General features: G+C 43.3%; 1 protein-coding gene across 1 annotated transcript in view; it reads left to right on the top strand.

Annotated features, from left to right (window-relative positions):
- The window catches only part of LOC142102186 (von Willebrand factor A domain-containing protein 5A-like), a 70,495-nt gene that overhangs the window by 5,460 nt on the left and 37,577 nt on the right, over positions 1–27,458 (top strand). Inside the window, exons 2-9 of the mRNA XM_075186885.1 lie at positions 1,132–1,199; positions 9,605–9,807; positions 11,645–11,867; positions 12,454–12,623; positions 17,930–18,071; positions 18,483–18,652; positions 26,132–26,220; positions 26,667–26,811. Coding sequence (XP_075042986.1) covers positions 1,145–1,199; positions 9,605–9,807; positions 11,645–11,867; positions 12,454–12,623; positions 17,930–18,071; positions 18,483–18,652; positions 26,132–26,220; positions 26,667–26,811 — 1,197 coding nt within the window. The 5' untranslated portion in view covers positions 1,132–1,144. The remainder of the gene's footprint in view (positions 1–1,131; positions 1,200–9,604; positions 9,808–11,644; positions 11,868–12,453; positions 12,624–17,929; positions 18,072–18,482; positions 18,653–26,131; positions 26,221–26,666; positions 26,812–27,458) is intronic.

The raw sequence follows: 27,458 nt of genomic DNA, 5'->3' as shown, positions 1-27,458 counted from the left end.
TGCTTTACACACATATAACCTCCCTCTGCCCACATGCTTTACTCGCACGTGCCCCCCCCTCTGCCCACATGCTTTACTCGCATGTGCCCCCCCCTCTGCCACTGCCTTATGGAGATGGGTGCAACCTGTCCGGTCCCTGCATAGACTGTCACAGCGCATAGTATGTGACTTGACAGCCTGTGCAGAGACCGCATAGACTGCCTTCCCGAAACCCTCCCCCCCTCCCAGGAAACACAGACACACAAAAAATGCCACAGTAATCAGTACCTGCTATCTCCCCTCCCTGTGCCCCTGATTACAGTCAGTGGTCATGGTGGGAATTTAGAAGTGGCTGTATGGTAAATGTAACTGAATGGCCAGGGGCTGTTTAGCCCCCAAAGTTTTAGGGATTTAGTTTAAACTAATTTTAGATGCTTTTTAACACTATTTAGCAAAATGCACAGCTGTATTATGTGGTGACACTTAATATATCTTTGTATTTTACTAAATAGTGTTAAAAAGCATATAAAATTAAGGCTCTGACCCCCACCTCTTCTATATTACACACCCAGACTGAGGAGCAGATTTATCAATCCTTCTGATACGGAAAAGCGGAGGTGTTGCCCAGAGCAACCAATCTGATTCTAGCTATCATTTATCCAGTACATTCTAGAAAATGATAGCTAGAATCTGATTGGTTGATAAATCTGCTCTGTGACTAACATCCAGTATGCAGAAATCTGTCTCTGACTAAGGTACATGCCTGATTCCTGAAACAGATGCTGAGAATGATGTTAAGTAATGAAGAAATAAATCATACAGCTACTGGTTTGTTCCTTCTGCTGAAGGAAAGTTACTAAACAAAATGTTGCCAAAACTGATGCTATAAACATGGCAGCCATTTTTTTGGAGACCAAATGCACTGAGGCCCATGTAAATAGCTCAGCCACTGTGGCTTCTACATTGGAGACCAATTTGATTCTGACAATTACTCACCAAGTGGTGAATAGACTGAGCAGTGAGGAGACCTACTGTTCTATACCAACCACCGATCACAGAACAATAGCAGCTTACATTTTATTCCTGTTATATGAACACTACTGACTACTTAATATTCTTGTGCTGACACCTGTTGTGTCTTATCTCCTACAGGACGAGTGTAAAGATGTCTGAGCTTCCTCCATGTTGTGGTCTTATCATTGTGTCCTCCAAGAAGCCAGGTGAGATATCTCCTCTGTAACCAGACTGCAGTAAGACTGACACAGGAGCTGGTGCCACACAAGTGGTAGTTACATCTGCCAGATGAGCTGATTTACACTAGGTTGGTCTGACAGTGGTCACATGTTCGGGCTTCTACCAATGATTGTCCAGAACGATGAAACCTAAACTGGATTTTATTGTTCATAATGGAAAAATAACTACATTTAGACGTTACCCCATATGGTGTAGCTCAGGGTTTATCCTCCAGGAATTCTGGATATAAAGAAAAGAAAGTTTTGATCAGTGCTCATCAGTTATATCAAATCAACATATGCATCAGGCTCCGCTTACCAAAAATGAAATGCAAACAAGAAAGTCAGCGCTAACTATCGTGTGCCAATGTTTTTAATTGTGCACACTGAATCTCAAACCATACAAACTATATGCAATCATGAGTATTATAATATATTATCTGTTTACGGATCATAATTAATGTGTCTGAATAGCACAAATTGTGAATGGGTATAAATCTGCCTTTTAAACAGTTGTTGGTAATAGAGTCATCATTCCAAATGCAGTCTTTAGATTAGAACCTATGATATATGGGGTAGATAAGAAAATGTCTCTGCATGCTCTAAATGGAGCAAATCCCAATTCGTGCTAAGAAATCTCTGCAGAGTGATTACTGACCGTTCCTTTAGGGGAGGGGGGGGGGAATAGGCATATAGCAGATGGTATAATGTTAGAATAATACGGAACGGTAAAGACGAGTCCCTCCGGATCCCTTAGCTTGCCTTAAAAGCAATTGATGTGTCTAATAATATCTCACCGAAAATCAGCATTATTCCTCCGGTAATTGGTACTCATTCCCCATAGGTCAGCATAGAACTGTTGAAGTCAGATCGGCAGATTTTAAAGATTAACAGCTCCCATGTAAAATTTATAAGCTCAGATATGCAGACACTAAGGATTAGCAGCGCCCGTGAAGACTTAACTATGGCATTTAAGAATTATTTAAAATTGCGAGTCCTTGATGCCTTTCTCCATCATCAGGACAGTTTCCTCAGAAGGATAAAGTGTATAGATTGTCCAGTTGTAGTGCAGAATATTTTATGTGGCCAATAGGAGGCTCCCACTCATTAGTCGACTGATGTATATTAACAACTAAGGTCGGGAAAACATTGCAGGTGAAATACATCTATACCTAACCAGTAATGGAGTAAATCCCAGTATATCACAATGTATTGGTTTCTGGTGAGAAGGCGTAAAGTACACAACAGTATGTTGTGTGTTAATTTGACAAGTTACATTTGATATTCACTAATTACGAAATTCAAACCGGTCATTTGGCAATATATTACAATACTCTTGACTGCATGTACTTGCTATGGTTTTAGATTCAGTGTTAACAATAAAATAATATTTTTAGTATTTATTGGTTTCTGTGTGGAATCTCTGGCACATGATAGTTAGCGCTGGCTTTCTTGCTTGAGGAGCCTGATACATATATAACTGATTAGTACTGATCATACTTTGTTTTCTTTATATCCAAGACAGCAAAAAAATAAAATCCGTAATGTAATCGGAAATATTTTACAAGTCATTGTTAGGGATTAGAGAGAACCAATAAAATGTACTTTCTGCCTTTCTCACTTCTGCTCCCTCCATATAGGACCTTCTGGCTGTAATATGAGCGTAGAATGTTGAGTGGAAGTGTCAGACTAACTAGAACTATAAATAAATGATGATGAACTTGAACAGTCACTCGATAGAACACTCAGTAGTACTACAACTGTATAGAGGTGTACTCACATCACCTCGGTGCGTGAAGAAATATTTGTGCGCTCATTAATAAAAAAAAGAAAGGAGCATTCCTGCTGGATAAAACAGCACTTCTACTAACACAGAATGATTTAAATGAATCCAAATGTATTTATTTTTTCATTCCGAACAATAATATCTAATTTCGATTTCATGGTTCTGGTCAATTATTGGTAGAAAACCAAAACACCATTTTTCTAGACACTGCCGTATCTCTTACTAATCAGGTAACCACCTAAGAAGTAGATGAGTTGTTTTTATTGTTATTTTGGTTTTTTTTGGTCCCTCTATCAAAACTAGAGATGTTCACTGACCGCCGTGTTTTGGTTTTGGATCTGGATTAACTTTGTGTTTTGGTGTTGCCAAAACCACCCTCGCGTGTTTTGGTTTTGGATCCTTATTTGTTTATGTTTTTTTGCTAAAATCACATAATTTGGCTCTTCTTTTTTTTTTTTTTTTTTTTTTGTTTCTACATTATTATTAACCTTAATAACATTAATTTCCAGTCACTTTTTGTCAAGTGACAAGAGCACTGCTACCCCTCCTGTTTCTGTGTGAGCAATGGCGCTGGATCTCCTGGGCAGGGAGGTACTTATGGAATCCAAATCCCACAAAATCCGACAATGCAACAATGACGTTTTGCCACGATTCAGATCCAAGGACGCGCGAAAGTACCGAGGGGGGTCGCGCGCCTACTCGGATCCCCTAAGTTCGGGTGGGCTCGATTTTCAGAAAACCGAGCCTGAGCATCTCTAATCAACTACCCTTTAGTGGTAAACAATAATCAAAATTTGTCACCCCCTAATTGCGTGTTGAAATGGTTATAATAATGACTAATGTAAATACATGCAATAAAAATGCAAATAAATCTTAAAGTTCCTCTAAAATAAAATCACATATAGGGGCACATTTATCATTCATCGGCAGAATTGAGAAATAGTTATCAATCCTTATCGCATGGATAAGGATTGATCTATTTCTCAAATTTATTAAAAATGGAACACAGAAACAGCAGTTCCGAAAAACTGCTGTTTCTGTGATAAAAAAAATCATACTTACCCCCCTCTTCGGGACGCGCTGTCTCTAGGATCTCCTCCACGTCATCTTCGTTCCTCTTCTTCTTTCCATTGCGCATGTGCAGTTCCACAATTCTGCGAGCGGTGAGTGACAGGGAGGGATCATGTGATCCCTCCACACATGCACTGTCCAGCTCTGCTCTTCGGAGCAGAGCTGACAGCATTGGGTTTTTTCATTTCTGATAATGTATGCCAGCTTCACATGACAATTTCCCGAAAAAAATGTTTTTTCGGGACTTGTTAGATTGCGGCCGGGAGCAGTCACCATTCTGTTGAATGGTGACTGCTCCCAAAGACGAAGAGGAATGCAAAGCAGCAGATATCCATGATATCTGCTGCGATGCACCCTTAATAAATTTGCGGAGGACAGGAGGACACCTTAATGACCGGTTAAAAGCACTATCGTGCTTTATTAAATATGCCCCATAGATCTAAAATAAATCCTACATGTGCATAAAAAATCTCAACCTGATTTCAGGCATGTGATACTATGATTAGGAAAAATTAATTACAATAAATAAATTGTGAATTGTTACGTTCTCATTACTATATGTGGAATAATTATTCTATAGACCCATCTGTTACAAATGAATCGTGGAACTACTGCGCTGGTTTCTGACAGTCTAATTAAAAATCAGTCCACGGTGCTGCATTAGACAGGGGGTAGTAAGAAATGTGATGCACTGTTAGCGGAAAGTAATGAAACGGATATCTGGTGAGCAGCTCAATATTGTCCACTGCTTCCTCTGCGCGTGATATAATATATAATTTTTGTGAAAGTGCGAAGCAGGGAAAAGTTTAGACTCTTCTCTATCAGATGTGGGATGATCTTACCTCAGCTAGCTCATATACTTATAGAAGCTCCTGTTTCACATTAAGCACCCTTTGAAGTTGTTTCTAATATACAACATCTACTCCTATATAGGGTGAGTTTCAAGTGAAACTAGTCCTGACTTTCACATCTCCGCTCCCTTCCCACATTCTCTGCACCAGTTCTTGGCAGGCTGGTAGAGCAAACTAATATTTGCTATAGCGAACTTTTGTCCAACTTAATTCACCCAGGTAATAACTTGGCACCGAGTAGGGATCACTGGTTTCTGTGTTTAGGGGTTTTAGTAAAACGCTCACTAGATCGGTCGGGCACCATCGTTTGCTGTTCTTTCTCTTAAAAACCTGACTCTGTTCCTGCACAGGCATCAGTGATACAATGAATACACTGTTTACATTTATTTATTCAAGGTTTACACAAAGTAAAAATAAATACAGTGCTTATATTTACAGAAAAAGAAATCTGGCGCACAGATTACTCTGGGTATTTAGCTTGTTTATTTTAAGAGTTTAGTCAACAGAGTGACTACGGTCATACTGAACACATTTGCCATCCAGCACCCAGAAGGAGATGATTGCACAGGGCATGAAATAACTGCTATGGGTTGGTCTCCCAAAATGTAAAGTTTATATTTTCCATTGAGAGCAAGTGTCTCCCCCTCTCCCTCATTTTCTCGTCATCTACCAACAATTTATACCTTCTCCTGTGATTCATTTCCCCCTCACAGCCCTCCCCTGTAATTGATCCACCTCTGTAATGCATTCTTCCACCTGGTGTACTTTCCTCATATATAGAGATGGGCGGACTCGGTTCCCTGAGATCCGAATCCATCCGAATTTAGCCTATCTGAGTACCGAGCAGCAGGCTCGGTACTCTCCCGCCCAATCGAAATCGAGGCAAAACGTCATTGTGACGTATTCGTATTTCTGAGCTTGGTTCTCGCGAGATTTGAAAAGCATAAATACCAGCCTCCACAGCAATCCATCGCCATTTGACAGAGGGAGAGATCAGGGTTAGGTCACAGGCTATATTAGCGGAGGGTCAGAGCAATTAGTGTACACATAACTGTTTCTATACTAATCTCTACAATTACAATATTAATACCATTTGCAATTATTAGAGCAGTAATAGAGGAGGATAGAGGAGGTTTTTTTTTTCTTTTTTGGGCACTCCAAGTGCTTTTGGGGTGTCTCATATTCCACAGTGTTTTACACTAAATTTTCTGGCTGTCAAAAAAAGTAATCTTTGTCAGCAATATCTATATAAGACAATATTTTGCACTACAAGTGATTTGGGCTCATTAAAATGGATTCAAAGCAGTCCACATATGAGCAGAATCAGCAACCAGGTTATGTCACCAGTCCTGATGGTAGTGTTCCCAGTACGTCATCTGGGAAAGGCGATGTAAAAGTACATAGTCTTTTTAAATCAGGGAAAAAAACACACACACAACAAAAATGTACCGTGTTGAAGCAAAAAAGAAGTGTAACTGAGGAAAAGTTAAGTGCCGATAAAAGAAAAAAATTGCCAACATGCCATTCTACACACGCAGTGGCAAAGAAAGAATGAGGCCTTCACCTTTCTCTATTAGTGGCAGATCAAAAAATGTTACCGAGCCTTCTTCTTGTACGGTCACTCGTGACCAAGCAAGACCAAGTAATTTGCAGTCTAAAAGTGGTGCGCAACTACTGTTACGCGTCAAAGCCGAGCTGCAAGAAAACAGTAAGGCATTAGAGGATAATGTATGCTCTGAATCAGAAATGACAACAATCCCTGTGGAGAGTCCATCCACAAGTGGTATGTCTAATCGTGAGCATTCTGATAATGTACCCATAAAGAAGGGCCCTTTCAGCAGTTCTGCTGATGTGTACTGAACAGCCCGAGTGTAGCTGGTGATACACCAAGTGACACTTTGGAATTAGAAGAGGATGAGGGTGAGATTTGAGTAGCCGACGAGGGCGCTGATGATGATGCGGTTGATTGTGTAAGTCCTGCGCCAGAGGCAGCAGGGTGGCAGCAGTTCTGGCATGTGAGGTTCTGGCACCAATTTGCACTTTCCAAACACAAGCAGGGATGATGCAGGTGGCAGACCACAACAGTTTGACATCTGGGCTGGTTTGAAGGATTTGACAAAAAAATGTGTGACCTTGACCATAACTCCAACCAATCCTACTATTAACATGCAAAGTATGGTGGAGGACCTATCAGGGATTAAACTGTATTTTTCCTAATTTACAGTCATAAGGTTTGGGTGTAATATACACCCAAAGACAAGTGCTCAATTGCTAAGAGTCATTGATGAAGAGGAAGACAAGCAGGCTTGTCTATAGAATTTGCAAGACCAAGTAATTTGAATTCCAAAAGTGGTGCACAACTACTGTTATGTGTGAAAGCCGAGCTGCAAGAAAACCGTAACGTCAATCCCTGTGGAGAGTCCATCCACCAGTGGTATGTCTAATCGTGAGCATTCTGTTAGTGTACCCATAAAGAAGGGCCCTTTCAGGAGTTCTGCTGATGTGTGCCTGAACAGCCCGAGTGTAGCCGGTGATACACAAATTGAGGATGCCACTTTGGAACTAGAAGAGGATGAGGGGAAGATTTGTGTAGTCGACGAGGGCGCTAATGATGAAGTTGATGATTATGATGCAGACAGATACCAAATTGCCTTTCTCAATTTCTATTTATATTCTAGATTATATAAAGGCCGAATAGTTTTCTATTTTACTCCTAGTGGAGAGGGGATCTGATGATAACAGATACCAAACTACCTTGGTCCATTAATTTTTTTATATTGTTCAGTCTATGCAGGCTGCTTCTCTTCTATTTCACTACAAGTGGATGGGAAGGGGGGGCTTATGCAGACAGATACCAAACTGCCATTGTCCATTTCTTTTTATATTATAATTGTACAGTCTATGCAGGCAGCTTTTTTTTCTTTACAACTACAAGTGGAGGGCGGGGAGGGGTCACAGACAGCCACCAAACTACCTTGGTCCATTAATTTTTTTATATTGTTCAGTCTATGCAGGCTGCTTCTCTTCTATTTCACTACAAGTGGATGGGGGGGGGGGGGGGGCTTATGCAGACAGATACCAAACTGCCATTGTCCATTTCTTTATATATATATATATTTTTATTTTTTTTATATAATCTATTTTTATTGAAGTGAAACAGCATATACATATGTATGCAACAGTATTAACACATAAATATGGTACTTCAAGCATTTCGTTGCACAACAACAATTGCAGATTCACCCAAAGTAGTGTATATCTTCTTAAACCTTCTTATAAAAGATAATAAAAGAAAGAAAGTAAGGGGTATAGGGGATAGAGATAGAAGGGGAAGGCTGGGAGGGAAGGCATGGGGGGGGGGGAGTTAGGCCTCATACATTCCACTGAGCAAACAACACGCTGTCTTTAAACTCAATCCATTCCGACCACAGCACGTAGCATTTCTTTATATATATTCAACTATAAGTGTAGGGTGTAATATACACCAAAAGACGATGGCTGCCAATAGGCTAAGATGGGGAGGAAGACAATCAGGTTTGTGTGCAGCATTAAGGACGGCCTACCAGGGATTAAACTGTTTTCTTCCTAATTTATTAGCTTTAGAATTACCTTGCTTATCCAAGAAACAGGTGGAGCACTAAATTCGGTTATTTTATGCCCAAAAACATTGATTTTTAAACAAAACTGCCAAAACAAAACCAAACAAAACCAAAACACGCAATGGCTTTTTTGCAAAACCAAAACACGACGGTAATCCAGATCCAAAACCAAAACACGGGGGTCAGTGAGCATCTCTACTCATATACAAGTATTGGGCAGAGGAGGGGATGTATCTGATATCCCGCACCATGCTGCTGCTCGGTGTCACTGATTGGCAGGTGATGACCTCTCCGAAGCACCCAGCTCACAGTCACTCGGTGATGCCTAAGACTAACATGGTGTGTGATACCAGGGGCATCGCCTAATTTACCTGCTGTTACTATACAAGGTAAAGAGGGGAGGGGGGGTCTCATGTAAGTTTGGAGACAGCAGGTGGTGACCAGATTTACATTTTGTTTTCTTTTGGCACGTCAATCCTGGGAGCAGTAAAGGGTTTGTCCTGTACATTGTCATTGATCTGCCATAGGAAGGTGCCAGGCTGTTATTTGATGCCCTGTTGCATTTATGCTCAAAACTCCCTTTTTCCTTTGCCTATGTAAGAAGCATTAACACTACTGATGCATGGGAGGAATGTATGACCCCTTATTGACCATCAAGGCTTTAAGTGAGATATAATTTATTCCAAATATACTGCATTATAAACCAATATATTTCATATAATGCTAAATAAAATGGTAAGAGAGATACTAAACACTCCACAGACCCTATCTCTGTAATACGGATATAGTCTTCCCAGAGAGGGATTGGCGGTCTGAGATTAAGTGTATTCAGGTTATTCATGGTGTGTTATATGGGACCAGTTAAAGTACAGTTCAATTATGTCATTGACAGCTTTGCGCCATAAGGAACGCCCCACATGACCTTGGATTGTTCACTTTCCTGATCACTAATGTTTGATGCCAGCAATGTATCATACAACCTAATAAGACTTCTTTGTGCTGTAATGGACACTACTGAGTGACAATAAACATGGGTGACAGGTCAGGAAATATATTTGTTTTCCCCCTTTCCTTTGTGTTGTCCAGTCCCTCTTAAGGGGATCTCGGTGGACATCCAGGTGAAAGGCTTCGTGGCCGATGTATCTGCGACTCTCAAATATAAGAACCTGGAGGAGAATGCGATAGAAGCCGTCTTTGTGTTCCCCATGAACCAAGATTCTGCTGTCTACAGTTTTGAGGCAACCGTGGAAGGGAAGAAGATTGTAGCAGATCTCCAAGAGAAGAAGCAGGTAATAAGGAAGAAGTATTATTCAAGACATTATCAGGAATATTTATTTTTGACTTATTAGTATACTATCCGAGTCGGAACATTCATTTTTACTTATGCGAATGACTGAAATATAAGTATGCTTCACAATGTCTACCTGTTGTGTAGAGCGGCCTTGGCGTTCAGGTTAGGGGTGGCAGAGGACACTAGTCCACTGATTGGTCCTGGCACAGGATCAGGGACTGGGTTCTGTTCTGTTTAGAAGAGGGTAGTAGGGGGTACTTCACAGTAGGACTGAGTACACAAGCTGATTTTGACCCAGAGGTACCCAATGATAGAGCATCCTTCCTCTGCACACATAGCCCTTCCTACTTTGGACCAAATATTCCTCTGTCTGTTGATCATGGTAGCTCCTAGCTCAACTAGTCATGTGGGATCCATGATTGGTGTGTACAGACAGATTGGGTCTCTGGGAGATTATCTGGGAGTTCTACACCCAATGTCACCTCCCTCATCTGATTCCTATGATACATACCTGATCCTGTTCCAGATTGTTACAGCTTTATAGCTTCTTCATACTCATGAGTAACATCCTGTAATATCATCAAACCGCAACTTTGATTGCATTTCCTCTATATGATTACTTGAGCTCGGTGTCACAAGGACTTCTGCCCCCACAAACGGCTATTTTAAACCAAGAGCCAGGGGCACCAAACCGTTTTATCACAAGAATGCTATGCATGTAAATAACTTACATTACAATTAGATTTTTTTTTTTTCCTATGTAGAACTGGTTTCTGAGTTTTGGGTTTTCAATAAAACGCTCACTAGATCGTGTAGGGCGCTATGCAAAAGAAGAAGCCGTTAATAAGGAACAAGTGTTATCAAGAATTTTTTTTTTGGACTAATTAGTATAGTATCCAAGTCTGAACATCCATTTTTATGACCTATGCTACTGACTGAAATATAAAGATGTCTCACAATGTCGGCCTGTTGTGTAGAGCAGACTTTTAAAAGTTTGAAAAATTTACTATTTTCATGTTCATTTTAATATTGCTCATCCCATGCTCAATCAAGAGATGCCGAAGTGCCTCTGAAAAGGTGTAAATAAACTTCCCATTAAGAGTATAGGAGGAGAGCTAAAAACAACCACCTCTAAGAGGCCATTTTACAGAACTGAAATGTCTACTGATCAGTATCTGTCATGTATTCATCATCGCCCGGGGAGAGCTGGCAGATTTTAGCCCGGGGGCCAAGGTTCTACTCAGCAGCCTATTTTAATGGGAAAAAAATGCAGGTGACCCAGCCCAAGACAGCTGACTACGGGACTGGACTGGGGGATAGGTGCCTCCCTGCCCCCTAGCCTGCCCATGATCATCGCACAAGACATATTTTCCAAGAAAGATTCTAATCCTTTCCTTCCCTCCCGTTACAGATCAGTTGGATCTATCACATCTATTTTCATGATGTCCATTTGGTACCCAATGTAGACTTGCAAACATAACAAAATAAACTAGAATACATGTAAATGCTACATGTACTATAGATTCCCCTGATCTCTGTCAATACAAAGCAGCCTTATGTATTGCCTGGGTAACCCAATATGTTCATCTAAATGATGCCCTTGTTTTTATCAATCAGCTTTCAGATCCATCTACTGTATTTTTATCCTGGGTGAATTGATAGCTGCTGTGGAATTTATATAGAGTACAATTGTGTTTATTTAAAGCACCCAAAAAAATATACAGGTTTGTCCCTAAGAAGCTTGTGGGAGTAAATAGCACATTAATTAGTGTAATGATACTGGAAAGTGATTTGGGCAATCTTTGATTTACCAAGTATTGATTCAACCCACCTAGGCTAAAGAGACCTACGATGAGGCCATGAGTCAGGGTCAGCAGGCGTTCCTGCTGGAGGAAGACGAGAGCTCTGCCGACATCTTCAGCTGCAGCGTTGGGAACCTACCTCCCGGTCAGGAGGCTGAAGTGACCCTGAGATATGTGCAGGAACTGCCTGTGGAAGCGGATGGAGCTGTGCGTTTTGTGCTTCCTGCTGTCCTAAACCCCAGATACACCCCAAAAGGTACAGCAGGGGGATGATGGTATTCTCGTTCGAGGCAGTAAATTAGTAGTTGGATCATATTTTGGTTGTAGCAAATCCTATATTTGATTGCAAACTATATAGAACTTTTAAACTAATCGTTAATGGTGAATATCAAATCGCTTAATGAAGAGTGTACAGTGATATATTTGTGTTTTGAGGAGGAGAGTTATGGAGACATTCTGGTTACCGTTGTCTGCCTGGGTGCGCTCACACTCTCTCAAACTCCTGTGTGGCAGCTCTAGATTGTCCCAAATAATGTTCCTGCCATTAGAGAACAAGAGAGTAACATCTGAATGCATAAAGAAAAAAATGTACTAAGAATGTCCTTGTGTTTGTCTCGGGCAACTAGTAGTAGTACATACCTTTATAGTGACTCCTCTCTATTCAGATTTAGCAAGAAACTTGCTTGTCATGTTTCCCAAAATTTTATACTGTACCTACCTCTCCCTCCAGGTTCTTCCCTTCTCTGCCAATTACTGGCAGACATTTTCTGCCATCTCACATGCCTAGGGTTGATTTTATTTATTTTTAACTTTCCTGGTGTCTCTCCTTTGTCTCCATACAGATCATGATGTGAGTGTAACCGCCACACGCCCACAGGTGCCTATTGGTCAGATCCCGTACACCCTGAGTCTGAGCGCTCACTTCCAGTCTGCATACGGCATAACCAAGATAGAATCTAACTGTGACATCACCCCTCTCCAATACACTGATGCTGACAAAATTGCGGCCAAGGTGAGAAGACAGCACCTATGTCATGTGTCTAATGTTTTCTGGGGGTTGTAGAGCAGCCAATCCTTCTTTTCCCTATTTTGCCTCTTGAGTGCAAGATATGCCAAAGTCTACATATGAATGTACGTGTATAATTTTTTTTCTCTAAATTTTTACATTTTTCTTTTATTTCAATGGATGCGTAGTACGGAAATACGCAAAATTGTACATCCAACTCTACACGAGGCCCTGTTTATTTGATTCTAGTTTGTCACATTTAAAGTGCAGAATATATTGTATACATCGGTAAAGTAAAACTCCTGTTTATAAATGATGTGTATATATAAAATGAAATACGACAATAACAAACCTACACAAGTGTATGTATAAGTCTGTACCTTAAATGTCTTTTGGTACTAGATGTTTTACAACGCCATCATCACAAACAAACCATACTGGTTTTGTTAGGGACATTTAATACCTGCCTGAAATGTTAAGAAATTCGCCAAGCACACAGGCAGGCACAGGTGCCTTATGAACAGCCTGTGAAGCTGACACTCGGTTGTCAGACACCTACCAACCTGAGCTTGTTCCCTGGCACAGGCCATTGTAGAGTTCACACAGCTTGCTGCGTGTTCGTCGGTGGTAGGCGACGGTAACTGTCCCTCTACTTCCTTGGCTGAACCTGCAGTGACTGACCACTTACATTCAAACGTGTTTGGATGGGGGTCACCAGGTACAGCAGGGATGCCTCCAGACGAACCGGTCTGGGCACAATGTCAGCCAGTGCAGGATCTGGTGAGTTCCTCCTCATTAGAGAGGACTGTAGAGAAATCCTCACCAACTATTTCTAGGAAGCGTCTGAGTTTAGCCCTGGTTACATGCTGGAGAGGGTCTGACTCTCGGTGTTCTTCCCAGGAGGAAGGTGAAGTGGTATAGGAATCTGACTTGGAGGATTCTTAGTGGGTTGTTGAGGGCTGCTAGACCACAGGATCATTTAGTGTGGCTGGCACTGAACATTCAGGACAACATGGAATCTGAGGAGCCTGACAACTGTTTAAGAGAAAAATAAGTTATTGCTTTGTTTTACCTTCCTGTGGGATGTGGATTTGGATGCTGTTCTTATTTGAGCCAGCTTCAATGGTCTTAGCTCGCCGTACTCTCTATTGTAAGGCCTGAGTCAGTCTATGGAGTCCATGTCTTGATGTTTTATTTGGTCAGGAATTGATTTTTATCATTAGCCAGTCGAGAGGTGGGTAGAGTTCCTTCCTGTTGGTGAATTTACTTAAAACAAAGGGTCGCCTTTTTTGTTCCTTTTCTTCTTTCAATAAGGGGAAAAATGAGGAGCCAAGATGCCTGTTTACTGCTCCCTGCGGAGGGCAGCCTAGAGCAAAACAGGTTTGGTCTTAAAAAACAATCCAACAAGCTTACAGAAAAACCATCTACATGACTGGCGATCTACCTACCAGGCATCTGTGGTGGTAGCCAATCTGCTACTGTTCAGTTCCACTTCAGATTCCTATGTAAGTGGCATTTTGGATTGGGGATACATCATAGATCAAAAGAACTGTGAGGCCATGCAAGATGCCACTCGCACCATTCTGTCCACAGGCGTAATAATTCCAGTTGCAGTGGAGCAGAAGGGAGCAGTGTTTTTATTAAAACCTGGTTTTGGTCCTGTGACACAATGGCCCTCCTATACCACCCTGTCTGTTGTTGCTGGGAACCGGCTGGGCTTACTTTGCCACTGTTCCCTTTCGTTATCCCAAATGTGCCCTCTAACCACAGTAGAAGGGGCTTACAAATGATGCCATCACTGGACTCCTTACCAGCATCCAGTGCCGGTTTTCTTATGGGTAACTGACGCTGCTAGTATACCCCGTTACTGGTGTACCTAGGCTGGTACCCCTGATCTCTTCCTATGGATCAGGGTTGCTGTGGATGGATCCCCCCTGGCTTATCACACTGGCCAGAGCTGCTGGGTAGTGGGCAGAGCAGTGGTACCGGAAGGCTGGGTCCAAATCTCAGTACAGGCGGGAACAAATTAGAGTTGGGTCTAATCTGTAGGTCACAGGGATGGAGAAGTTTCCAAGCAGGTCTTTGAAGCAAATTATGTTCTTTGCTCACACTGGTTGAAGGTACCAGTGAGCAGGTCGAATGAAACCAGAAGAACAATACAGAACAGTGCTTTTTTTATACGGTTTTGGACACCGCCTCACAGGGTAAGCCAGCCCCCTTGAGGTCTGAGCTATTTTTAGTATCAGTATGCAATATGTTTACCCAAATATGGATTTACATGCAATGCAAAGCTAACAATATTTACACTTATCTGTGATATCCTAAAACTTGCTGTGATTTCCTGCATCTTGCATTAGACACAGAGGAAATCTAACAGCAAGTCTAATTAAACCTTCCTGTGCCTTCAGGTGTTGGACCCTCACACAGCAAAAGTGGAGGGTCCCATGTTAATCAATTTAACATGGGATTAACATAGGTCCTTTCTTTAGACAGTTGCAGAATACACATTCCCTCCACTCTATTGCTAACTTGAGAATCCCCAAAGAAAAGTTACAAAACCCCAAACAAGTCATTTTCCTACACCAAAATACACAAAAGACTTCCTCAACAAATGCTTATTGCATAAGGTATATACCTCAAATAATACATTTCCTCTAGCAAAGTTAAAACAAAAAATGATTTTCCTCCACTGGTCTCCGAAAGAAAGATATTTCCTTTACCAAAATACACACAATATCAAAAATAAGTACATTTGCAATTATATAAATAAGCGCCCTGCGCTATTTCCTTTAAATAAATTTATGCTATGAGTTTTTTTTATAAGTGATCCAATCACAGGTCCCAAATTTAGTAATTTCGCCCCAATTTGAACCTAAAGTTCATCAACACCTATGTTTGGGTGATGATGTTCAAATGGAGTCAGGGGTACAGAACAAGACGAGTTTCTGGTATCTATCGACAATGATGCTTGCTTGCATGTCCCAATCTGTGAGGATCACAAATGTCTTCTCAGATTTGAAGTTTGGTCCCTTTTCCAGGTTCAAGCTCCAGGTAGGTTTTCACAGAGTTCATTGCTGCTCTTTTGAGCTCGAAGAATGTGATCATCATCCCTTTATGTAGACCAGGCCTGTCCAACCTGCGGCCCTCCAGGTGTTGTGAAACTACAAGCCCCAGCATGCTTTGCTGGTAGACAACCAGTTGATAGCTGGAAGGGCATGCTGGGACTTGTAGTTTCACAACATCTGGAGGGCCGCAGGTTGGACAAGCCTGATGTAGACGATATCTTGATCAAGACAGTTTGCTTCGGGAACCCTTGGGAGGTGGCACACAATCTGGATCCCCACAGTTGAATTATGAAGTGCCAGAAATCTAATCTTCCCAGAGGCTGGTGTTTCTGGGATTGGTTTTTTGACATTCAACAGCAGAAACAGTTTCTTCCAAGGGAAAAAGATACTCTTTACAAAAAGTAGTACATTGTCTATTTGCTCTCAGAATGATGTCAGTCCATTTTTGCATGAATGTTTTAGGAACTTCCAAAGCCATGCAGTTTACAAGGTTTCATTTCATGCTCTAGTTCTGGGACAACTTCTCTTTCGGATAAAGCCCATCAGGATTCAGTCCTACAATGCCACTGCGGTGGCATACATCAATAATCAAGGAGGCACAAAGATCTCCCTTGCAATGATTGAAAACTGACAATTTTTCTCGGTAAGGAAGACCTACACCCAGGGGAGTCAGCCAGACATAGTCATGATGGCATCTTGGCTGAACCACAAAATGGTTTGTTTCTACTCAATGGCAAGGGATCCGCAGGCGTTACTTATATAGGCAATGGGATTTTCATCTGATTTATCTGTTACCCATCCTTCTCAAAAATAGGTGCTGTTGGTGGCACAGGGTTGGCCAAGACGCTTGTGGTACACAGATATTCTGCGGATGTTAGCGACTCTGTCATAGCATCTCCCGCTAAGGATGGATTTGCAAACCAAGGGACAGTTTTACCATCTAGGATTAGAGCAACTGACTTTTGCAGTGTAGCTGAAGCCATGATCCATAAGGAAAAGGGGTTCTCTGATCCAGGTGTGCAGACCAAGCGTGAAGAGGTAAAGTTTTCATTTTGCCTGGTTACTCCTGTTTTTGCAGGATGGTTTGGATAAAGGGTTGACATTGATTTACTTGAAGGTTCAGATTTCTGCTCCTTCTGTCTCTCTCCAAAAAAGTTGGCAGTTTTACCTGAGATGCAGACTACAGGGGTTGAACCATTTGTGACCACCACATGGTCCTCCACTAGTACCTTTGGACCTGAATTTGGTGTTTGAAAACTTTACAACACCCTCTTTTGTGAACCACTGAAAAATGCAGATGTGAAGTTTCTAACTTGGGGAAAACTATTCCTCCTCGATTTCCATGGCACGGAGGCTGTCTGAACTTGGGAGCGCTATCGGATCTCCTTATCTTTCATGAGGATATTGCTTTTCTTAGGACAAAACCATATTTCCAATCTAAGGTGGTTTATAAATTCCATTAAATTGAAACAATGTGATGCTGGCTTTAGGTCAGTATCAGTCTATGGAGGAAGAGGGACCTCTTCACTTTTTGGAAGTAGTTGCAGATATGTATGAAGAGGATATGAGTTCAGGGAAAGAGTTTGAGCTGTCGGTTGTCTGTGATGCTCACAAGAGGTTGCCCTGTCTCTAAACAGATGATAGCTAGGTGGACCACTTTGGTGATTGGGAGGGAGAACCTGTTAATTACACTATTTAGGCACAATCTACCAGATCAGTGGGCGGCGCCAAACGATGCTTTAGCTGAGCAGCTGTGTCGACGATGACTTCGTCCTCTGTGCATACTTTTATGAAGGTTTAATGTTTTTGCAAGCAAAGATGCTAGTTTTAGTCGGAAGACACTGCGTACAACAACCGAGCTTACCTATCCAATTGTGCAGCTTTGGGACTTCCCAATAAGATGCAAGGGAGAACTGGACTTTAATACTTATGTTAAACCATTTTCTCTGAAGCCATTGGGGTACAAATGGCCCAAAGGACTGAAACAGAGTTACTGCAGGATGGGGGTAGAGGAGTGAGGAGCAAACCGTTGTGAATAATTTAAAACTTACGTCCTGGATGAACCTCTGTACTCCATGTTTCATTGCCCCCCCAACCCTTCAATTGGTTAAGAGAAAATATTTAACATAAGTATAAAAAGGTCCAATTTTATCTTGACTGTCCATCTGATCTACTATAGAATGTAAACCTGATATTAAGGAATATTCAATTGTTCTTTATAATATGATTGCATTTACATGTTTCCAGGTGTCGCTGGCAGAGGGGCACAAGTTTGAGCGAGATGTGGAGTTACTTGTTTATTACACGGAGGTGAACAAACCTAGTGTTATTGTGGAGGCGGGGCTTGAATCTACTGTGAGCACGCAGGAATCCGTACCAGCTTCATCAGGTGACACAATCAAACTACATATGTGCCCTATTGCTGACTTCATACATCTTATACTTTGCCCTATCCAGGGTAGAACTGTCTCCGTGTACAGTAAAAGCCACATTCTGACCTCATGGAGCTTTCAAGTTGTATCTGTAACTTTATTTCTAAGGTTTAACGTGTTGAATTCGCCACCTTATAATAGTCATATTACATTATCTTTATGTATGATACGATGCTGAATGTTTATTAGCACCAGCCTACAATACATTAGCGATGAATATATCATTTCTTAATTCTCTTGTTTTTGGGGGTTTTTTGTTGGCAAAATGGGGGACATCTGTTGTAGACTGATTGAAAACATTGTAAATAAAAGTATTTCCATTCCCTCTAATCATACATCCACATTGCTTTCCCCTCTGTGTTTTATAGGGTCCATTATGTCAGAATCTGTCGTCATGCTGAATTTCTACCCCAGTTTCCCAGAGACCCAGGAACAGTCCAACTGCGGAGAGTTTATATTCGTTGTGGATCGGTCTGGGAGTATGGAGTGTGCAATGAATTCTGAGCCAAATGCTCCACTACGTATTCAGAGTGCTAAGGTCAGTGCAATGACCCCAGAAATGTAATTCTCAAGGAAGTTTTCTGAGTGGGTTACAAATGTCCTGTGATTGGAAAGAACCTAAATATGAATGTTTGTAGGTGACTTGTGTTCAGCTGTGTCAAGTGCAGAGCATTGCATTGCACATTGTGAGCTAAATTAGTTCATCCTTAAGTCCTCTTTTTCCTCTTTCATCCTCCATGTCAACCGTTACAATGTGCTAGTTCCTTCAAGTTTGTGGTAGAGACAGGAAATTAGAAATGCTGCCAAGTAGTATGTAGTGCACTTCCTTCTTTTTGCCCGGGTCTCCGTGCCACCACCGATGACGGTGCCAGCCAAGTAGCAGGGCAGGCTACCTGTACAAAAGTGGGGCGAAAGAGTTCTGGTATGTCCTACTGGAACATACCACCCCACTTCGAGCCCTGGGGATAAATGAATCCAACTAGGAACGAACATGGTACAAAAAGTAAAAATGTAACTCGAGTCCATTCTACAATTGCTTCATTCATTTTTCATTATCTCCTAAAATACTGCCGGCTTGTCTTAAATTTATCATGAGTTAGGGACATCAGGACTATTCGTATTACATGAGCTTTTTGTGTGGTTTATTTTTATTTTCTCTTTCATCCAGTCTGGGGGACACTGCTTTACCATGGGTTGTGGAGGGGAGCTTGGGAGTTGGCACCTAACTAGTTAATGTAGTACTGCTAGCAAACCCCTCCCCTCTACAAACCCCCTGCCTCTTCCTGTACAATCCAGTTTTTTTTAGGTGCCCTGGAGTTGGGCAGCCTTTTTGTTTAGTGCTTAGTTTAATGTTAATTTTCTTTTTTCTTTTAATTTTTACTTTTTTTTCAGGTGGCAGCGCTGGAGTGTGTTCTAATATAGAGAACACACTCACAGCTTGGCAGCGCAGGCATTCCCCTGTCAGCTGAGAGCCAGCGGTTCTCACTGACAGGGACTGAAGTACAAAGTGCCTGATTGAAGGGAGTGACAAGCGGTCTCATGGACCGCTGCACTCCTATAGCCTCCCCGATAACCGGCGCTGCCATTACAGGCATAGAGCGCCGGTTATCGGATAATGGAAATGGCGGCGGCCATCTTGGATTTTGGCTGCAGCGCCGAGGAGAAGGGGGCAAAACCAAGATTCCCCCCTCAGACATAGGAGGGGGGCATCTGAGACCTTCCGCTGCGGAGACCTCTGTCCTAGAGGTCTCCACCACTCTGCCACGATTATGCAAGTTCTTTTGGAGTTTTTTGAGGAGAAAAACATGGAAAAGAACTATAGGAAGGGGGAGCTAATACATAGAGTTCCCCCTCTCCTTACAGAGAGAGAGATGGTCTTTCTCAGGTCTTTTGGCGCCAGCACAAGCCCGGGAAGAGGAACAGAGCTGAGGAGAAAACACAGACTGCTGTCAGATCTTCTCCCCCTGGTGGCCCTTGGGCTAAGTATCACCTTTAATTACACACATATCTGATGTTGTAATACTGGGCTAGCAGGTTTACACTATAGCCTCCTGCTAGCCATAGATATTTTTGGTGTTTACTATTTGCAAGTACAACTTTTAAAAATATATCAGTTGATTACTTGGTATTACTCTGTTCATTACATATTTTTCTCTCCCTCTCTCTCTATTATCTATCTGTATATTCAGCTAGATTTTTGTTTAGTCTGTGTGCTTGGTGTGCCTTCCTTTATAAATATGACAGATAAGGGAAAGGGCTCTATGCCAAAATATTTCACATGTTCTAAATGTAATGTTACATTACTATGTGCTCAGAGGCACCCGTTGGCGCTCTGCATGACATGTGAAGCAGAGGCTTCCACTACACAGACACAGCAGTTTTCAGTCCCACCGTCGGTGGAACCGGCCTGGGTAACCTCCCTTACAGTCGGTTAGCTCTTTAGCTCAAATGGTCCTTCAGTCTAACCAGTTGCTGACTACTGTGGCAACTTCGGTGACTAGTAATGCTAATACGCAGTTAGACCTCCCGGCTTCCTCAGGTTCTAGTGCTTTGAGTTTGCAGGGACCATCCTCATTACAGACTGACCCAGCCCTGGTTGCTACAGAACCGGCGTGGTCTACAGCTTTTATCAGAGGGCTGAACAAGCTTAACCAGCTGCTTGACCCCTCAAATACCCCGCCTGCTAAAAGAAGGAGGCCTAGATATGTTAATCCCCTCTTGGCTCTCTCAGATTCTGAGGAGGAGTCCGAGGAAGAAGGGGAAATTTATTCGGACACTGACCAAGGTCATTCCTCAGAGCAGGGAGAATTGTCTAAAGGCCAATTTGTTAACGATTTGGTTTTAGCGGTAAGACAGGCGTAGGATCTCCCGGAACCGGAAGATGTTACCCCCAGGGACAGAAGTCTCTTTAAAAAGGCCAAGAGAAAGGCCAGCTGTTTTCCCCCTTCCGCGGAACTTAGAGATATTGCTGAAGGGGCATGGAAACATCCTGATAAAAAAGATTCTCTATCCCCAAGAGGTTCTCTTCCCTGTATCCCTTACAGGAAGAAGAAGTGGTTCGCTGGGAGAGTATTCCCAAGGTGGATATCCCTATTGCTCGATTGGCAAAGCATACCTTACTCCCAGCCCCTGGTTCAGCGTCCCTTCCGGACGCCAATGACCGCAAGGTTGAATCCCAGCTCAAACCCATATTTGCGGCTGCGGGTTCTGCCTTTAGACCCACATTTGCCTCGGCCTGGGTGGCTAGAGCCATGGAGGCAGGGGCAGACCAGCTAGCTGAGGCCTTACAGGACTCCGATTTTCTTCCCCTAGCCTTACACTTAAAGGAGGCTTCAGGGTATATTTATGAGGCAGCCCAGAACTCAGCGGTAGTCTCCTCTTCCATTCAGGCGGCCTCCATTTCAGCCAGAAGGACGCTTTGGTTGAAATCCTGGGAAGGTGATGCGGAATCGAAAAGGTCCGTTGAAATTATCCCCTTTTCGGCTGCAGGTTTGTTCGGCCCGGAATTAGATACCCTTATTTCCCAGGACACGGGGGGCAAGAGCACGTCCTTGCCAGTTTATGCTAACCATAGCTGCACCCTGAGGGGTAACTCCTTTCGTCAGCCCTTTCGTGGGGCCTCTCCCCACAGGGGACAGCCCTTTAGAGGCAGGCAATCCAATTCCAGAGGCCCCTCTACCAGAGGGAGGTACTCGTTTGCTTCTAAACGCCAGGCCCCTAAATCTCAGGAGAAGCCTGCGTCCTGACAACCACCCTGTATTGCAGGGGGCGCCTGTGGGGGGACGTCTGTCTCTGTTTTACGAACAGTGGGCAGCGTCCTCCCAAGATCATTGGATTCGGGAAATTATTTCAGAGGGGTACAAAATAGACCTTTCAGGACCGGCTCCATGCCGTTACTTCCAGGCCCCTCTTTCCCGAGATCCAGTAAAAAGACAGGCTATACAGGATTGTGTAGCTTCTCTTCAAGCTCTGAAGGTCATCTGCAAGGTTCCAGATTGCCAGATAGGAACAGGGTTTTATTCCAACCTATTCCTAGTCTCCAAGCCGGACGGCTCCTTTCGCCCTATCCTAAACCTAAAGGGCCTTAATGTCCACTTAAAGGTGGACAAGATTCGGATGGAATCTCTAAGGTCAGTGATAAACGGCCTAGAGAAAGATCAGTTCATAGCGTCCATAGATATAAAGGACGCGTATCTCCATATTCCCATTTGGATCCACCATCAGTCCCTTCTCAGATTTTCGGTGGGATCAGTTTCGGGCCCCCCCCCCCCCCCTTTGGCCTATCAACAGCGCCAAGGGTCTTCACAAAGATTATGTCAGTGATGGCAGTATGCCTTCACCTGCAGGGTGTTCAGGTCGTAACTTATTTGGACGACCTGCTAATCAAGGCTTCCTCAGAGAGTTGCCTAAGCTATCACCTATCCCTCACCCAAGCGGTTCTCGAGGGCCACGGATGGCTGATAAATTTAAGGAAATCCCAGTTGGTTCCGTGTCAGCGCAGGGTGTTCCTGGGACTCATCATGGACACCAGCAAACAAAGGATATTTCTCCCGGTAGAGAAGATCACCTCTATTCAGAAGGTAACCTCTCAGGTTCTGTCTTCTCCCAGACCCTCAATGCACTTGTGCATGAGGCTACTGGGAAAGATGGTGGCCTCCTTCGAGACCATTCCCTTCGGTCGAGCTCATTCTCGATGTTTCCAGTGGGACCTATTGTCGAAGTGGTCAGGTTCACACCTACGCCTAGATCTTCAGTAGATTTCTCTATCCAAGAGGGCAAGAACATCTCTTCAGTGGCGGCTGTGCCAGGATCACTTGAATGTGGGCAGATCCTTCGCACCTTGGTCGTGGATCATAGCCACGACGGACGCCAGCCTCAAAGGTTGGGGGGCGGTGGTCCTGCACCTCCGGCTCCAGGGATGCTGGTCGGTTCAGGAGTCGGCTCTCCCAATAAATGTATTGGAATTGAAGGCCTTTTTTTTTCTAGCCCTTCAGGGAGCGCAATCCCTTCTTCAGGGCCACCCAGTCCGTATCCAGTCCGACAATGCCATGGCCGTGGCATATGTCTCCAGACAAGGAGGAACCAGGAGCGCAGCGGCGATGGATATCGCAGCCCAAATATTGGTTTGGACAGAGCTATATGTTCTGGCAATATCAGCAGTTTTCATTCCAGGAATAGAAAACTGGGAGGCGGACTATCTAAGTCGAAACCAGACGATGCCGGGGGAGTGGTCACTTCACCCGGAAGTCTTACAATCTCTGGTTAACAGGTGGGGTCTTCCAGACATAGACCTCATGGCCTCCAGACACAACAAAGAGGTCCACAGGTTCTGCGCAAGGGTAAGAGATCCCCTAGCGGCGGCAGTGGACGTCCTGACGATGTCATGGGAGTTCAGGTTGGGATACCTGTTTCCCCCAATTCCCATGCTTCCTCGAGTACTCAGACGAGTTCGGCAGGGCCTTCTGCCAGTAATTCTAGTCGCTCCCTCTTGGCCGCGCCGAGTGTGGTACGCAGACATCATATCTATGGCGGAAGGGCCGGGGTTCCGCCTTCCGTATCGAATCGACCTGCTTCTGCAAGGTCCATTCCATTTCCAGAATGTACCTCAGCTCAATTTAACGGCATGGCTGTTGAAGCCAGCCTCTGGAAGGCTAGAGGTTTTTCGCCCAGTGTAATTCAGACTCTGATGCGAGCCAGGAAACCTGTTTCTTCTCGGATCTATCACCGGATTTGGAGGGCCTACATTAGATGGTGCGAAAATAGGATGTTCCACTCGTCCTCTTTTCGACTTTCCCGTCTATTAGCCTTCCTTCAAAATGGCCTGGAAGCAGGCCTTAGGTTAGGTTCCCTAAAGGTCCAGGTTTCGGCACTTTCTGTATTTTTTCATAAGAAATTAGCCGAATTGCCAGACATTAGGACTTTTTTCCAGGGAGTTTTACATATCCAACCTCCCTATGTCCCTCCTACTGCTCCATGGGATCTCAACATGGTCCTAGAGATGCTCAAGGGCCCCCCCCTTTGAACCTTTGAGTAAGGCAGACCTAAAGTGATTGACCTGGGAGGTCCTCTTTCTTTTGGCTATCGCTTCGGCTCGTAGAGTTCCGAATTAGGAGCTCTGTCCTGTAGGGAACCATATTTGGTTTTCCACGAGGACAGAGCGGTGTTAAGAACTCTACCTTCTTTCGTACCAAAAGTAGTGTCGGCTTTTCATCTCAACCAGGAAATTGTAGTTCCGGTTTTTTCATCTTCTTCCCATACGGATCAGCAATCGATGGAAAAGTTAGATGTGGTTAGGGCTCTCCGCATTTATGTTAAGAGAACTTCCCAGATTAGACGTACAGACTCTCTATTTGTCCTTTATGACGCTAATAAGAGAGGCTGGCCAGCCTCAAAACAGTCCATTGCAAGATGGATTACGTCTACCATCAGACAAGCTTATATAAAGGCTAGCCGTCCTGTGCCGGAGAGAATCACAGCCCATTCCACCAGATCGGTTGGGGCGTCGTGGGCAGCATGGAATGGTGTTTCTGCGGACCAGCTTTGCAGGGCAGCCACTTGGTCCTCTGTCCATACGTTTACTAAATTTTATCAATTTAATGTCTTTGCATCAGCAGATGCAAATTTCGCTCGTAATGCTTTACGAGCGGGATTTTCAGAGTAGTCCCACCCTTTAGGGGCTGCTTTAGAACGTCCCCATGGTAAAGCAATGTCCCCCAGACTGGATGAAAGAGAAAAGAGGATTTATGTACGTACGTTAAATCCGTTTCTCTGATTCCGTCTGGGGGACACTGCGATCCCTCCCTTCTGTTATTCTTCTGTGTGCTCTTGTTTGACTGCCCTTTTTTCTCCTGGGGCTTTTTAAAACTAACTGGATTGTACAGGAAGAGGCAGGGGGTTTGTAGAGGGGAGGGGTTTGCCAGCAGTACTAAATTAACTAGTTAGGTGCCAACTCCCAAGCTCCCCTCCACAACCCATGGTAAAGCAGTGTCCCCCAGACGGAATCAGAGAAACGGATTTAACGTAAGTACATAAATCCTCTTTTTTTACACGGATGTTTGCGACCATACAAAGGATGTATTTGTATAGCATGCGCCTGAATGGTGAAAAAACAAACAAACCACTATACATGAAAAGTATAGGACAATCCGTGATATAATCTGTTGAGAAGCGGGAGTTAAAGGCTATGTGACCACACGCTGGCTAGAGAACTATTTTTTAATGAGATGATGCACTTTTGTCCCACAGAACATAAATCTAATTTTTGCATGCCTTTACAATTCGAGATGCATTCATACCCCCTTCTGCATTTATCTGGGACCACCCTACCCTGATCACCTGTAATACTGGCAGACTTTAGTTTACAGCAGTTGCAGATGTTTTATTCCACTCAGAATGTTAAACTTCTATTTTAGAAAATTCCCTTCTGTGTCTAACAGTTTTAATGATAAATCTGTAAATAAGACAGAGGGTCCTTGTTCTAGAAGATATATCTATGAAGATGCCCAGTCGGACCTTCACGAAGTAGCTTAGACAATTAAAACCATCAGAATATATACAGCTTTATTAAAATGAAAAAACAAAAGAAAAAAGCTGTACAGTATGTCGCAGTATGTAGTGATGATAGGGCATTACCCAACTACCGGATAGAAGCCTATTAAGCTCCTCTTGGCTGTGTAATAATGAAGTAGTTTGGGGCAAAATGGGCCTCTGAACAAAAACAATGATGGGGCCCCCTACAGGGTAAATGCTGGATCAGTCTTACAGTTGTGCAGACCAATTGCCAGACACATCTAAACAAAACCTTATGTGCATGAACCTTAAATTCTACCATAAACATAGTACATCTAACTATAGCCCATTATCCGTCACACTAACATAATCTAAGGTGCATCAAACAGTTAAAAATGTAGTGAAATTAGTAACAGTAAGTGTCATTTTTAATGAGTGTAAAAAAAATAAATAGACCTTTTAGCAATGGATTGTGTTTCACTCATCCAGTTCTGTCTCTTCTCTCCAGGACACCCTGGTTCTTCTACTGAAGAGTTTGCCCCTCGGATGTTACTTCAATATCTATGGATTTGGGTCCGACTTTGAGTCTTTCTTCCCGTAAGTATAACAAGCTGTGAGCGGAGTAGTCTAATGTGAGTGAGACCGCTCCATTCAGCTGGTTGGGGGATCACATCTGGTTGCAGTTCAGCTCAAGCAACGCAGATCATGGGCAGAAGCCGAGCTCATACCATGGTGCTATCTTGGTTACATAGCGACCTGGTCATCAATAGGTCTATTTCACACTTGATGAGGATGTCTGTTTATTGTCGCTTATTGGGGTGATAATCCTATATTAATACCAATGCTACTCTGGCAATGTTGGCCCAGAAGGGCGAGGATTAACTTAACTGACGATATGCAAACCTGTTATCCAGCTAGCCAGACTTGGGATTTTGGTTCCACTAAAAAAATACAATGTTTAAAAAAGCCTATAAACCTTAAAAAGTACATGTAAGGACCCATGTTATATGCAGTTGTACATTGTAATTATTGGTGTTCCTCAGGGAGAGTGTGCAGTACACTCAGACATCCATGGAGGAGGCTGTGAAGAAGGTTAATGAGATGGATGCGAACTTTGGAGGGACAGAAATCCTTCAACCTTTACAGAAAATTTACAAAACAGCCGGGAGATCAGATCACCCCAGACAAGTAAGTGACCCGTAATGAGTGGTGGATCCGTGCAGTAAAGTATCGTAACCCCATTATATATTAATATTGCATAGATACCACTGATCCTGCGGCTGTCTGACATCAGTGTAACTGGATGTCCGCCGCCACCTTAGCTGGGGCTATCCCATTCAGCCCTTGCTGCCAGGGTAGCTAAGCGGTGTTTGGGGCGGGACCCCTTTATCAGGCTGATGTTATTGGGGTCAAGGGAGTTGACAAGGACCTGTCCTATGGACAAGAGCCACTGTAGCACTGGCTAGGGGGGGAGGGAACACCTTGCAGATGGTTCCTCTTCCTTGGCTGGTTTCTCTTCAGGAGAAAGCCCACCAGGAAATCATTCCCTGGAAGAACTGGAGCTGAGTGGCTGTGCTGTACCTGTGGCTGCATTCCTGCTACTGGGTACTGGGCTCAAACTCCTGTCCTCTGGGATTGTATTCAAGAGGCTCCTGCTGCTGTCTGGAAGCCTGGTTGGCTAAGTACCTCATGTTCTAGAACTTTAATTTTATTCTGCAAAATCCTTTATTTCGGGTATAGGAGATTGTTACAGGTTCTTGTCTTCTGGTTCTTTTGACATTATTCTATATCGAAGGGACTTTGTGGAGTCTGCACCATAATTATAGATTAATTCT

The sequence above is a fragment of the Mixophyes fleayi genome, chromosome 1 (assembly GCF_038048845.1).
Source record: "Mixophyes fleayi isolate aMixFle1 chromosome 1, aMixFle1.hap1, whole genome shotgun sequence".
NCBI lineage: Eukaryota > Metazoa > Chordata > Amphibia > Anura > Limnodynastidae > Mixophyes > Mixophyes fleayi.
Note: the sequence above shows the minus strand (reverse complement) of the source record. Positions and strands in the feature narration are given on the sequence as shown.